Source organism: Tinamus guttatus, unplaced genomic scaffold (genome assembly GCF_059628265.1).
Source record: "Tinamus guttatus ecotype Peru unplaced genomic scaffold, ASM5962826v1 Tinamus_guttatus_pri_ptg000033l, whole genome shotgun sequence".
Taxonomy (NCBI): Eukaryota; Metazoa; Chordata; class Aves; order Tinamiformes; family Tinamidae; genus Tinamus; species Tinamus guttatus.
In genome coordinates, this window is record NW_028288567.1 from 2,832,501 (window position 1) to 2,847,353 (window position 14,853).

Here is a 14,853-nt window from a genome sequence, read left to right on the forward strand (position 1 = left end):
TGAAGAACTCCCCTATCTGTAGCTGTCGTACATGACCCATGGGATTTTAGGAAGCTGCCCTATGACTTTAACAACAAAGAGAGTTGTCTTGGAATTGCCTGATATTTCCACTTAAGAACATCAGCTAAATGTGAATTAAAATCTAGTCAAATCCAATTAAGCATTTTAAACATATATCTAATTTGAAAAACAGCTGCACACATTGAATAAATTTACTTTTTCTTCCTGCTCCTCCTCCATTTTATTTGTTACTTACATTTGAAAAAGCCTCTTCAGCTTACCAAAAACTTCTTTTTAAAGCAGATTTACTGCAGTCGAACACAACATGGCACAAAGGGAAGAATGGCCCTCATTTTATATCTTCTTATCACAGCATTCTTAAGAAAGTAAAGTTTTTGTGTGTCTTTCTCATTTTTGCAAATGAGAAAACACATGGTCAATAGCACTTTTCTACAGTGCCCAATTAGCTTGTTCTCATTCTTCTGACTCAAATGCAAGACTTTTATGTAAATATCATAAGGAAAAGCATAAAGAGAGAGCATATAGAGAAACCTACAGAAAAACAGCACAAGGTACATTTACACAACCTCATTTTCGGGAGCTGCCTTTAGGTTTTGTTACCACTTGCCTTTTGACTGCAGCTGCACAGACTGAAAAAGGTTCCCACTTTTAGACTGCTCCCTGCCACTATTTCCCTGTCAAAGGTTAGTCTTTTACATCTGCAAACCGACCAAATCCCATTACCCTTACTGGCTTCAATAAAGGGAGTTAAGAAAAAACAGTGGATTAAATTGCTTAATATCAACCACCTTCTTTTGACTTAGCTGTCAACTCAAGTCACTAGAGCGGCCTAAAGACATGTGCCCACCAGCACACAGTTCCAAAGATTCACTTCCATCTCCTTAGCCACATCATACACTTTTCTGCAATACATCTGACTCCTGGGAAGTGAGAGGAGTCAAGCTCTGAGCTGATATTAAATATAGTCAGTGAAAAACAATGTACTAACTGGAACGAGCTTTGATTCAGGCCTGAAATTGAATAGAAAATACAGACTTATCTTTAAGTCAAGGAAAGCCTACAAAACTTTTGATTTTTTTTCTTTTTTGGAAGAGAAGAACGTTTTGAGAGGACAAACCAACATAGAAAAAATTAGTTATAACTGAGAGAATTTTTGAAGAAGCAGAGAGAAGAGGAAAAACAATAAAAAGACTGTGAAACAGCTATAGCGTACAGGTCTATTTTTTTTTTTCACTGTGTTTAAAAAGTATTGGCACGAAAACACATGATAACATCTAAGGATTGGACAGATCAAGGAAAATTGTCATGCAGTGCGGAACCTGTCAGCTGTAAATTACTCACAAAATTCTACTTCACTTGCCTGTTAGAGTCAGAGCAGTCATAAACCACATGGACTTTGTGATTAGGCATGGAGAGATATATCAGTGTTTTTCCTTCTGGTTCAAAAATTTATTGAACAACAAAGTTATTTTAACTCCCTATTACACATTGAATTAGGGAGAAAGTACTGAAGAAAAAAACATAATGAAATAAACTCGTTTGCTGTAGCCTCCAGTGATTCAGATTATCAACCATGTTGACAATGCATTAAGACTCCAGATAAAACTTACCCTGCTGCCCCGCATGCTAATTCGTAAGGGTTTCTTAATTCAGAGTTCCATGGGGAGTCTAAATTTATGTTTCTGTAGCTGCCTAAAAGCACCCAGGGAGATACTGAAGTAGCCCTGGGTTGGGATGGTAAAGACAGAAGTGATTGGAGCTGGGGCCTTCCTCTCTCTCCATCCTCAGCGCTCTCTGCTCATCCAGGTCTATCACCACAGTGCTCCAAGGCCCTGGAAGCCATGTGATAACTGCTCATATCATGCTTTTGGCTCTAACTAGCACTTCTCAATGTCTGTCTTGCTAGGTGGGGCTTACTGAAGCACTTCAGCAGCTTCTGGAGGGGCATCGTCAGGCTGATCCAAACGATTATTTAAGCAAAATGGCAAATCCGGCATATTCTGCAGCAATGTGGAAACAGCAGAGCCTGCAAGACACAGATCGCCTTGGACACATTTTTTTTAGCAGCCTTCAACATAAAGGGGCACTTTTCCTAAGCCCTTACCGTGTAAGCTTAACAGGTCTAGAAACAGCAACACAGGAAGGCTGCAACATCACTGGGCTTTCCTGGCAAGTGAAGCTATTGCAATAATTCCAGTACAAGCCCTTCTGGAAACCACACTCCCGAGGCTTTGAATCTTAAAAATTGCATTTAAATCACATGATTCATTTGCAAAACCATCACTCAGCACATATGTGGTAGGTGTGAGTCATTTCCCTGGAATTAAAAAGCAAATGTCTCCATACATGAGAGGTTGCTGGTTGTTTTACGTGAAAATCTTCTCACTGTTAGGCATAATTAAAGTAGTCTAACAGTGGTTTCAGTAATTTAAACATTGCAGTATTGTTGTAATATTTTTCTAGGCTTCAAGAATTCACAATTGTTTTGTCCAATCAAATCTGAGAACACTGGAGAAGTTATCAACCATCAAGGTAATTACTTTCAAGTTGAAATAATTACTCCATCAATGTTAATGGTCTTTCAACTTCAATAAAGCACTCACCTGCCGATAATCACAGCTAACCTCTTGCTCTCATGCAATTCCCTCTCTATTTAGCGGGTTATATTACAGCCGTTAGAGTGGTCACTTGTCCTGAACAGCTGCTGAATTTCACTTTGATCGGCTGTGAACCATAAAAAAATTAGTCATCTGCGTACGATTTCCCCCTACCCTGTAAGCCCTCACAGAGCGAAGGAGCTGCTCTTTGGGCTGCGATGGGGCACTTGGCCTCGCAGCCATCTTGTTTCTTACCGGGGCTACTTGTTAACAGCAGCTCAGTAGCCTAATTAACTTTTGCCCTCTGCTACCGTTTACGGCTTTCACTCTTTGCTAAGTAGCCCATCTCCTGAATTTATAGTATGTGCCAGGCTTGTACCATTTAGTCCTGTCTTGTTTTCTCACTGTGAGGCTCACTTCCCACATTCCCAACATTGGTATGAATAAAAACATCTTGCCGGTGCCTCCATTTGGAATATTTTTCCTACAGTTGGGTCTACAGTTTACTTTGCTTTTCCCATACAAAAGCTGTCATGTGCAGTCCTGCATACTGCATTACTGAATAACTGTATGCACTTGAAAGTTAGTAACTATGTGGTGGGGCATATTTAATGGTGACACAAGTTCATTGCTCTCCCTGAGGAAACAGAACTGTAGTATCACATGCAGATCCAGTAAGTATTTCTGCGTGTGATGAACACAAAAGAACTACCTGTGGGTACCACGTTCCAGAGATCTGTAAAATTCTGTTTACTTAAAATTCTTGCATGACTGATGTATGGCAGTGCTGGCCAGTGATGCTTTATAGTTAGCTGGCATTAATTATTCTTATTCAGGTACAAATTACTCTCTGGTTACAAAAACATAATCACACAAGCTAAAAGGCTTATTTTCCTTGCAAAAAATCTCTAGTATTAGTGCTACTCTGCAAAATATCTACAGAGTTCACCAGCACAGATGTAGCATGTGCCAAGAGGGCTTTGGCTGGCGCAGTTAGACCAACTTCCCAAACAATGTAAGTTAAGCCAACATATGTTCTCAATTGTTAGCATAGCCATGTGTAAACCAAGGGCTTTGCTGGTGCAGGGATACCAACTAAGTGATGTGTTAATTTTTTATGACCTGAGCTGACACAGCATGCCAAGAAAGCCTTGTAGAATGACGCTGGCCTGATGGCCTGATACTGCAAAATGCAATGGGAGCAGGCCTGTGCTCGTAGGAAAACATGGGTGTAAAATTCCCATGAATAAGGCCTGTAATACTTAAATCTATCTCTTTTATCCTTTAACAAGCACATTGTATTTCTGCTGATGAGGGTTTGACACATAATGCTAATGGGGGTGCCTGTGTTACTGTGTTCCTTTAAAACTCTTACCTCTGGATGCTTTTCTCCTCCCTCCCTCTAGTCCTCCATCTATTTTTTTAGCAGACACATATTCTTAAATTGATTAGTTATTTTCTTGGCTTGCTTGCCCTCTTCCATGACAGAAATTCCATGGTGCAATTAGCATGGGAGAAAAAGCGGTACACATCCACAAAATATCTACCACCAAAAAGTCAAAATTTACCCATACTTCAGCATACAGAAGCATTTGACATACATAGGCGAACAGCTCGGCTACTTTGATGCTCTGAGGAGGCAGATGTTATAAGAATATCAGCTTGGGGTGCTACATTCACAAACATGAAAAGTTTACGTTGATTATTCAGTCACTGTTTGCAGATTTGTGTAAAGGAGAAGTCATAGAATCACATCTTTCATACTAGTCAACAAGACACAAAATACTCCTTCGGTAGTGGGTAAAAATGAGCTGGCATTACATACTGAGAGAAGCTTGCACTGCTCTCACCAGCCTTGGCTTGACTTTATTCTGCAGATAGACCAGAACATCAGTTTAACTTGCTGTCACCAAACATCTGTCACTACACAGCTGGCCAAACAAGCTAGAGAGATGGGTGACACTGTTCTTTAGCTGCACAGCATCAAATGTGCTTGTGTGTACATCACCTGCTGCGAACCGTGCAGGGAGAGGCTCCTTTCCTTCAAGTGTAGGAGATCTTGTTTTCACAGTGCAGTTCTGATTTTCATGTCCACAAACAAATTTCAAAGGATCACTGACAACCTGAAGTTCATGCATGGCCATAACTTTGATCCATTAATTCAAATTGAGATTAATACACTGTAACTGGAGAGTAAATAACTTCATATTGGGAAGGCAGAGTGGCTAACTATGTCAAAGAGTTTAAAAACCCAGAAGATGCTTCTCAGTTGGCTTTGGAAATAGATAAAAAAGAAATTGCCAAGTTAGGCCAGTCTGCAGTGACTTAGCAAGACCTTAATTTGTATCCTGCAGTGCTACAAGGACTGTATATCAGCTTTAGATTTTGGTTACGCTTTATGTCCTATGGCAGGTAAGCAGAATATGAACAACAACAGCATTGCTGGGAATGACTACTATGATTTTAGCACTGCTTTTTTTTCTTCTTTTCTTTTCTTTTTTTTTCCCCTGGAATATTCTTATGGGATAACAATGGAGTTTCACAGATTAAATGAAGGACCAAACTCATTGCTCACTTAATACTTTAAGTCTTGCTTGTAACATGGAGCTTGTATGAGAGAATGACTAATGGCGTACCCCACCAGGGAGCTCCAATAGAGATGCTTTAGGAGATTAAATGATTTAGCTTAGTACCCCAGAAAGCTATATTTTAAAGGGGCAGAAGTTTAATCACTGGAATGCTAGTTCTTTCAGTAAAATTACATTTTAATTAAAGTTCTCATTCACAAAGCCACAGTTAAGGGTATATCAGCAATTTCATGATAAAATTCTATTTTAAAGGAGCTATAACTTTGCATGTTGGTGACCAGGTTTTCTGCCTGTTGAGATAATTGACCTGACCTCCTAAAGATATCTTTGATAACAGGACTCTGGGCACTTTATGTCAATATCTTTGATTCAAAGCTTTAGCTGTTCCACTATATTCAGAACGGAATAGGTATGATTCTGATCTCAGATCCCTCGTATAAATCAGCAACAACTCTTTTGAGTTAATGTACTTGTAAAGGCTTAAAGTGAGCGTATGTGATCAAAGAGCTGCACAGAAGGGTTCTCCCTAAATGGCAATATAGTATTTTAAAATAAAAAGATATCAAAAAATAATAATCGATAAACGTTCATGACAAAGGACAGTAGAAAAACCCCATGCAAGTCCGTTTCATTGTGACACTAGTAAAACAGCTATACATATGCTGCCAAAATGTCATTTTGATTCAGGGTAGTGTTTGGGGAAAATAAAGCATTTTGGAGCCAGAAAATACTAATTCAGTAAATAATAGCTTGTTAATTTAAAAGGCTTTTAACCGATGCTGCTAAAGAAACACACTGTGGCAACATTATTTAAAAGGCCATTTTGGAAGGTTTTATTGCCCACAATACAACCATCTTGGACGTTTTTTGTTGTTGTTGGCATGCTCAGAAGACATTGCCATGCATGACTGGCCAGGTCAGCTCCAATGCTCAGCAACACACTGGATTCTGCTTTAAGCAGAATATTAAGAGAGGCTCTGTCATTTCTCTGATTTTGAAATGTAGGTATGCCATGATGATTATGATTGTGTGTGTGTGTGTGTTTGTTTGTTTAAAGGAAGTTATGAGAGTTAAGTACCAAAATCCTACGGATGTTCAAAAATCCCACTGTACCTTTTAAAACCTAGCATAGTGTTTAATGCAGACATAAAACTATTTCGGAAGCCAAAGGTCTATATTCCTATCATTCAAGACATATTTTCTTTCTGAGAGGGAGATGTATTACATGCTTTACCTCTTTAGGCTTCCAGGAAGCTAAACACAAAACTGCTTTTGAACTACATGATGACAAGAACCCACTGGATAAGATGGATAAGACTTCCTACCTTTTCATGTTAAGAGTTGTCTAAGAAAGTTACTTAAAGATTACTATTGAGTGTTCTAGAGTGTATTCTTCAGAATCCTGTATCCAACCACATCATTATTTTAATTATTTGAGTAATTAAATAATACTAAATAATTGAGATAAAAAATGGGGTATTTTCAGTGTTATTGAATACAAAGATGCCCTATGAACATCATTTAGGCAAAATTGTAGTTTTGAAGTTGAGCTGGCATTGCTAAAAAAATGCAAGCTGATTATAACAGGCTTAAACATTTTCTAAAATCATATTCTCAGGTGATAACCATGTAAATTAACTAATATCCTAATATGAAACCGTCTAGTTCAACTGTCTACATACCATCTTTCTATAGAAACGCCAGGAGGTAATTTATAGGTAGGATGATTAGTTATAATTGCAGTCACCATAACCACTTCTATCATTGATTTACACGGTGTTATTGTTCACAAAATAACCAGCCGTTTCCTGAGTCTATACATCCACATACACGGAAAAACAGTATTTATGGATTTCAGAGTATCGCATACACTGATGTTTGGAAAGCCCCTTGAAGGCAAAGATATGTTAAGAGTGCAAATCAACATCCTAATATAAGTAAATGTAGTATAAATGAAAGTAGATCTGCTTTTGATATCAATGCAATGTGAGGGGAATCCTTATAAATGTGTATACATGCAAATGCTTTGCATATATTAATTGCTAATGAATTCATTCACTTTGTGATTCCAATTGAATTACAAAATTAGCTTAACATATAGCAAGAACTGATTTTGCTGCGCTTCATACAGATCCTGTGAAACTCCAAAAACTGTCAAATAAGAAAGTCAGGACAGTATTTTCAGAGCTAGGTTGATGAAGTTAGGTGCATGTGCCTGCTTCCTCCAGACATGACTCTCAGATTTTGAGCAAGCTCCTTGCATCTACCAGGGATTAAGTATTTCTCTCAAATATTTCAGTCCCCACTGGGCCAAACCCCAAATTTGAACCAAAAATCCTACCGGCAATTATGAAACATCACTTTTCCGATCATCGTTCCAGTCATGGAAGTTTTAAAATAACATGGAGCTCAAAACAATCAAAAACTGTTTTTGTTACACAGTTCTTACCATCACGGTTAGTGCTGTCACAGGCGGGATGCTAAATGTTGGATCGCTACGTTTTTCTTGATAGACCACTCGATATAGAGAGATGACACCGTTGGGAGATGCCGGCTGAGTCCAGTTCAACCAGACTGAGTATGCACTTGTTGCTTGTGCCCAAGGGGCTCCCATGCCCCATGGAGATGCCTCCAGGGTTTGGGCTGAAACCCACGGGCTGTCCACTGACCCCATGGCGTTCTGCGCTCTGACACGATACTCGTAGACAGTAAAAGGCTTTAGCACATCAGATGCGTCAACAAATTCCAAAGGTCCTTCAGCCCAGATGAACAAAAGCAGCTCCTCTTGACTACCTACAGGACGTCTGAAATTAAATCAAAGGCAATTTATACAAAACTGAAAATAACTTCCACAGTCCCACTATAATGGACCCTGACGTCCTAAGTTCAGCTGGTAACTGAGTAAAGCACAGAGCTTATTTCTAAACATCACACACACAGTGAACTGCCTGCTTGTCTTAAAAGCCATTCTATGGACCTATGGCAGGTTGCGAGTAGTGAAAAACAGATTTTCAAGGCAAGTATTAATCACTGTTCTCCTTTATAAAGAAGACTACTAAGAAACACTTTAAGCAAGTATGCAATCACAGTTCATAATATCATAGGCATATTGTCGTTTTAGGATGTGACACACCAGATATGAGATTTTTCAAAATTTAAGACATGAAGTCCGAAATTCATATTTACTTGCTAAAATAATTACTTGAGCTGCAACATGGGCGAAATTTTTCAATATTTCTGAAAATCAAGCTATTTATGTACATACTCACTTCAGGATCCCTCATTTATGGAAAACATTTATGGAAATCCCAATTTTTAGAGAAAATGTTGCCTAATGCACAAGGGATAAATATTCAAACATGCCCTCAAAACCAAAGCCACACACTTTCCTTTTATTCTGATTCGCTCACGATAAATACCCCATTTGTTCGTGCAAATGGAATAAGTAATCCCATGTGCATAAACTTAGCAGAATTTGCAACTCTATCACAAAAACTCATTAAACATATCACAACGAGTGTTTTCTATAATAAACTACTTTTTTTTCCCCCCCCCAAGGCTTTTTCTGTTTCAGTATAGACTACAGATATAAAAAGACAATTTACTATATAGAATTTTGACCCATATGGGTTTTTTATATACATATATATATATATTTACACACACAGAAATGGAAACATTACATACATGTATAAAAACATCTGTATACGTATAAAAACATTTGTATACATATAAACTTGTGTGCCTGAGTGCGTGTATATATATACAAATACTTCCAAAATGCTCACATATAAAAACGTATAGCATCCATTCTTATTACAGAGAGTATTTTAGCATTGTACCTAGCGACATTCTGCATAACAGACATGATTTTCCCTCCCTTTCTCCCCTTCTAATATATAATTTACAACAGATGTAAAAAGGAAAGCACTCATCTTCAAAACAGTTACCAAATCAATTCTTTCACTTGGCATAAAAATGTTTGTGTGAAATTAAGTTGGTTACATTTAAACACTGTGATAAATCACAATGATGGTTGTGCTGTACTGCATATGATTTTTAAGCATTTTTCCTACTTTTTATAGGAATCTCGGCCTTCACAGCAAGTAAAAGTACTTTCATCCTCCATGCCAACAACAAAAAAAAACAAATTACATTATCTGCCACTTTTATTGCAAGTAGGGCAAATTTGCAGGATAAAATGGTTTGTCTGACTACCAGGTGTCATCATCACTCTATACACACAGAAGCTGAAGAACATTTCTTTGGCAAGAGAAAAATCTACGTTTCACAGAATTCTCTTCATTTTTATCTTGTTAGATTGTCCTCAAAGAACTACTTGAAAATATAAAACACGATTTTTTTAAAAAACTGATAATATTAATATTATTAACTGCTTTGTAATAGAATATAGTCTGGTATTTAAATGGAAATAAGAAGAACATAAAGTATGGATGTGTATACATAGATGTTTGAGCATTCTTTGTGTATATGCATATATAAGGCACACACAAACACTATTCTCTTATATGATGTTGAAGGTTTTTTGCTAAATTGTGTTATAAACAAACCATACAGACATTGACTATTTTAAACGGTTAAGGCACAATCTTTAAGAAAGAAGAGGTTTTAGGGTCCAATATCTCTAGCGTAGCAAAACAGATATATTATAAGATGTGTTGATATTGAAAATTGGTTGGCAAAAGTGGGCGAAACATGGTAGGCAGAACAGGCAGGAAAGATTCCCTACCAATTCTCTTGATTGCTACAAAATGAAACAGATGTCTGGAAACAGTGGAAGTGAAAAATGTGCTATTGACCCCACAGTTCCCTTAAGTATTTTTAATAGAGTCTCCCATGTTAATTGTAACGGCAAAACAGGCTGCATGCAGCACTCTCCCTTAGGTGTTGTTCAGTGACTTAGTGTGAGACACAATTCCAAAATGAATCACTACTATGCCTTTTTTCTGCACCAGGTATTCCATATATCCCTATGTACCTAAATACATGCCTAATAATGTTTAAAGATAAGTGAAAAAAAGATATTTTAGTGCAATAAGGTCACATTTAGCATCTGTCTTGTCTCGCCAAGTATCACAGCAATTAAATGAATACGAAAATTTATATTTTAAAGTATTTTATAAATTCTGTGATAAACAGGTTTTTCTCACTGGAAGATCAAATATGCCACCAACTGTAAGCTTATCCACAAGCAAAGCTGTACAATGTAGTCTGGTTAAGTATTTAGATCTTATTACTGCTGAATATTTAATGAATGAAACTTATGGTTAGGTAAATGGTTCCATCTGTGGTGCTAAAAACAGAATATCTTCATGTATGAATAAACTTTGAACAGAAGTGGTTGAACAGTCTGTAATCATTTCAATAGTCTTAAGATTTAAGATTCAACTGCTCATTTAACTGGAAGTGTTTCTTAAGTACAACGAGCTGCAGAGGAGAATAACATTTCCAGGAGCTGGAACCTGTCTCTTAATCTGCGAAGTCTGATTTGCTACACACTCATTTTAAAGATGATCGGACACAGTTATTTTTAAGGGCAAATTCTCCCTACCCCATTGCCAATCCGAGCCAGATGGCACAAGGAGGAGAGTACAAACTTCTGCGAGACGGGACTACAAAGCTCTGTGTTGAGCTCACCCCTCAGCTCCTTTATGAGGAAGACAGTGAAGCCTTGAGGTCTTGGAAGGCAAAACAGAGCTCTCCTCCACAAATACACACCTCTCAACATGCACCAAAAGCACATGTTTTAGCATTGCAATCTCTCTCTCCTTTCAGAGTGGTGAAGAGTTATTTGTAGAAACACTAATAAGTCCTGGAACAAAACAGTCTCTGATAATTTTGTGGGGGAATACTGCAACATTAGCAATGCCCTGAATTTGAGTTCCACCTCAAATTCAGTAAACTAGCCCTGCTTACCATTTGTAAGAACCATTTGTAACAAATCTATACTGATGTAGTTTTAGGTTTATATTTTTACAAGCATTGATGTCAAAACTCAGGAAAATAGGCTGAGCTTACTGCATATAATACGCTAGTTAAGATTAGGTTTTATGTCAATTACTGGTAAAATCAAAATCCTTGAGAGCTCTTATTTTATATATCCATGAGGGGTGTTATATTAAACAAAGTGTTACACGTGTGCCTTGAAAGCTGCACTTAGTGTAGCTCATAATTAGTATATAAGGGTAAGCGATGAGGTCATCATAAAGAATTAGTTAAATTGATCCACTTCCTAGAAGTCCCAAAACAGAAGAGTCAACAGCCAGGAGACATCTCCTGTGTCTTAAAATTGCCTGCTGATTTTCTGCTACTTTTTCCCTCATCAGAACTGCTCAGCTAATGAGAGTTACATTACAATCTCACTTACATACACATACTAAATAATTTAATCTTAATGAATGTGACGTAGAGATTTCCATGGAAATGCAAATGTTCCCTTAAGCCAGTTTTGATCTGAAATCCTTGTAATTTTAGAGGCAATGTTTCTTTAAGATCAATCTCAGGCACTTGCTACACAGTGCATGGCGGTGGTCAACAAAGAGCAGCTCCATTAGCTGCTGTGACCTATATCTTATTAAAATACAGCAAGAAATACATCACCTATTTTCATAATATTCTTTTCTCCAGACTTGCAATTTCTGTGGTTGTCACAGGGATTTATGTCATGATAAATGGGGAGAGCAGTAGATTGGGTGATTGTCTCATAAACCATATCTTCTCTCATTCACAATCTCTTCCAAGTTGTGGTCTTTGCTACAAATGTTTATAAGCCTCGTATGTGTGTTTAAAGTGAGCGGTTAAACAAATAAAATGTTACCATGCCACTTTTAATAAACTAATATTTTTATTTTTTAAATTCTAACAAAATGGCTGCAAACTTGCAAGTGCTTTTATGCTTCTAGAGGCAAGTACAATCCCTGCCATTTTAATGCAAAGATTGCACACATACTAGCTCCCCAAGCATTCCAGGCTTTGAGTTAAATGAATTTACTTTGGTGGGGATGCAGTAAGGAGGAGGCACACGATGAAGAAGAAATTAGATGCCATAACCTTGCGTAGAAACACTGCAGTCTTGCTGCTATAACAATGCAGGGCTATGTGTGGCTACAAAATGAAAAAGAACTATGTGCTTACATCCCATTCCTGATTTTTTTTGCAGCTATCTGAGAAAGATTTGATATTGTTGTTGTCTAAGCACATTTAAACTTCAGCTGAAATAACTGCCAAGTGATTCATGCCTATGTAGGTGAATATAACGATTGTATCTGGAGCCCCAGTGCGCCATTTTCATTTCACTTTAAATAAAAAACAAAATGTATCTATGTCAGTCAGTGCCCTTCTGCTGTACTCAGAGGTATCAAACAGGCTACAATTATGATTGTGAAGTGATTGTGTCACATTGGAGGAAGGTTTATTGCTTTTGAGTCTGCTAGGCAGTAACACATTCTGTTTCATATTACTCTTTATATCATTGTTTGGCTGTGACTAGAATAATCAAATGCCATCAAATCCTGTCAAATTCAATTTACAGTATTTTTCATTGAAGCAGGCTTTCTGCATTATATTTCCTGTTTTCTTTTTCTATGGCTGCCATGGAATAGCAGTGGTAATCATCAGATTTATTTACAAAACCAACAGAGTGAAGACATATCTTGGCTATAATGGAGAAATAAAGTATTATTCATCTTTATATAGGGGAGGGACTTGATTTTTTTAAAAATCAAACAATTAAAAATAGCAGACAAAAAGCTATGTCAAGAGAGCACACATTTTTAAGAGACTACTAACGTTTTTAAAGGCAAAAGTGAATTTATTTAATTATCACTGCTGATTCCCAAAACGTAATATGGTTCCTTCTCTTGTCAGCTGTGGCTCTAATACAATAAAATGCCCAACTATTGCAAGCTCTGTGTGGGAGGGAAGGTCTGGCCACCCAGCAGGTTTGCCAAGCAGATTTGGAGTTGGGAAGACCTGACTTGGACTTTACATCTTTCTCCAGGATTTGGCTTGAGTTCCCTGTCCTCTTTCTGCTGCTATGCAAGACGGGACCTTCTGCTAGCTTTAAAGGGTCAACTGGCATGACTGAAGTCAGTGCTCTGCTATGCTGATACCTCCCTTAACAGAGCTACCTACATAGAAAAGCATGTTCAGCAATTTCAAAGCACAGAGAATGAGGATATCAGTGAGGCACCTAGACAGGCCAGCCGAGTACAAGCTCCAAGAGACAAAAATAGATGTTATTTAATTGAGAGATTGTAGAAAATATAGCCACACTAATATCCTACTCTAGATTAATTACTCACAAATAGGAACATAATTCTGGTCTTAAAATTGATCTGTGTTAAGACCCCAGATATCACTTGGGGCTTTGAAAATCTTTCCAGCAATACTGACTAACTCCTGTTTCCATTTCAAATTCCTCAATTGTCTTTTACAGAGGGCTGAATGTCTATTAGTCTGGGTAAACACCCTCTAAGATTATCTATCTTTCAATTTTGTCTGTCCCCTTGAATATTTTAAAATATATTTTCACCTACTTTTTGTCATTTTTAGATGAGAATTAAGATTCTTGTCTCAGGTCTTCTTCTCGACCCTTCCACCCTCTGATTAGTATTTACCTTAGTAGTTAGGTGGTGAGAAATAAGACAAACTTAATCATTTATGTCTACACTTTGTTTTCACCTGATTATATATATCCAGGAGTACAGAAGTGTACACCTTAGTAAGACCAGACAACCTGGGAAGATAAAAGCACTTACCTGTAAATAAAGTAGTTAGTAATGATGCCATTTGGTTTCTTAGGTGGTGACCATCTCACTTCTATAAGCGCAGACCCAGCTGCTTTAACGATGGGTGGACTCAGTTCTCTTGGAGGTGCTTCAGCAGTTCTCGAGTATGTTCTGCCACCTACTCCACAGCCGCCTACAGAACCAGAAGTTTGCTTAGAAATGGGAGCTTCTTTTTTGAGAAAAGACATGTTTTCAAATTGGACTATACAAGGGCTGCATTTACTAGATGGAAGCAACAAATCACACAAAGAAATAAAGTGCGAGAGAACACTTCACAATTTTGATGAAAAGGAAATATATACACTAAAACACTTGCTGGTTAAGGATTCCTTCCCATGTTAATGTTATTAGAAAGTCCTTTCAAACACTGTGTCAAACCACAGCTCTTACACAGCCCAGACAAAGCCCGCTGGGCTCCCCTAACTGCCTGTTGAATGTGTAACAGTCTTCCCAGGGCAGTAATATAAACACTGAGGTAAGAAGCTTAAAATAATGAAAACTTTGGATAGAAATCCGAGGATTATCCAATTTGGATGTCACTGACATGCTATGACAGGAGTCATAGAATTCTTTTATTTCTCCCATTAGCATAAACTTTTATATGAGATGAAGCTCAGGACTGAGCATTTTTGAAGTAATCTACCAGAAATAACAGATAATACAGTGAAAACAGATGAATGTGGAGTAAAGAAGCTCCTGCTGAAATGGTGCCTCATTTAACTTCATTGCATTATTAAATGCTCATTTAAATCAGTGCAACTGCACTGATGAGCTACTCCTGATTTACACCAGTGCAAGTGAGAACTAATTCCTAGCCGTCATTTTAGAAAGATGTAT

General features: G+C 37.6%; 1 protein-coding gene across 1 annotated transcript in view; it reads right to left on the reverse strand.

The window, feature by feature from the left end:
* Positions 1-14,853, reverse strand: part of USH2A (usherin) — a 356,467-nt gene that overhangs the window by 49,363 nt on the left and 292,251 nt on the right. Inside the window, exons 59-60 of the mRNA XM_088531950.1 lie at positions 13,987-14,149; positions 7,656-8,010 (exon numbers count right to left, since the gene is read on the reverse strand). Of these exons, the coding sequence (XP_088388076.1) occupies positions 7,656-8,010; positions 13,987-14,149 (518 nt within the window). The remainder of the gene's footprint in view (positions 1-7,655; positions 8,011-13,986; positions 14,150-14,853) is intronic.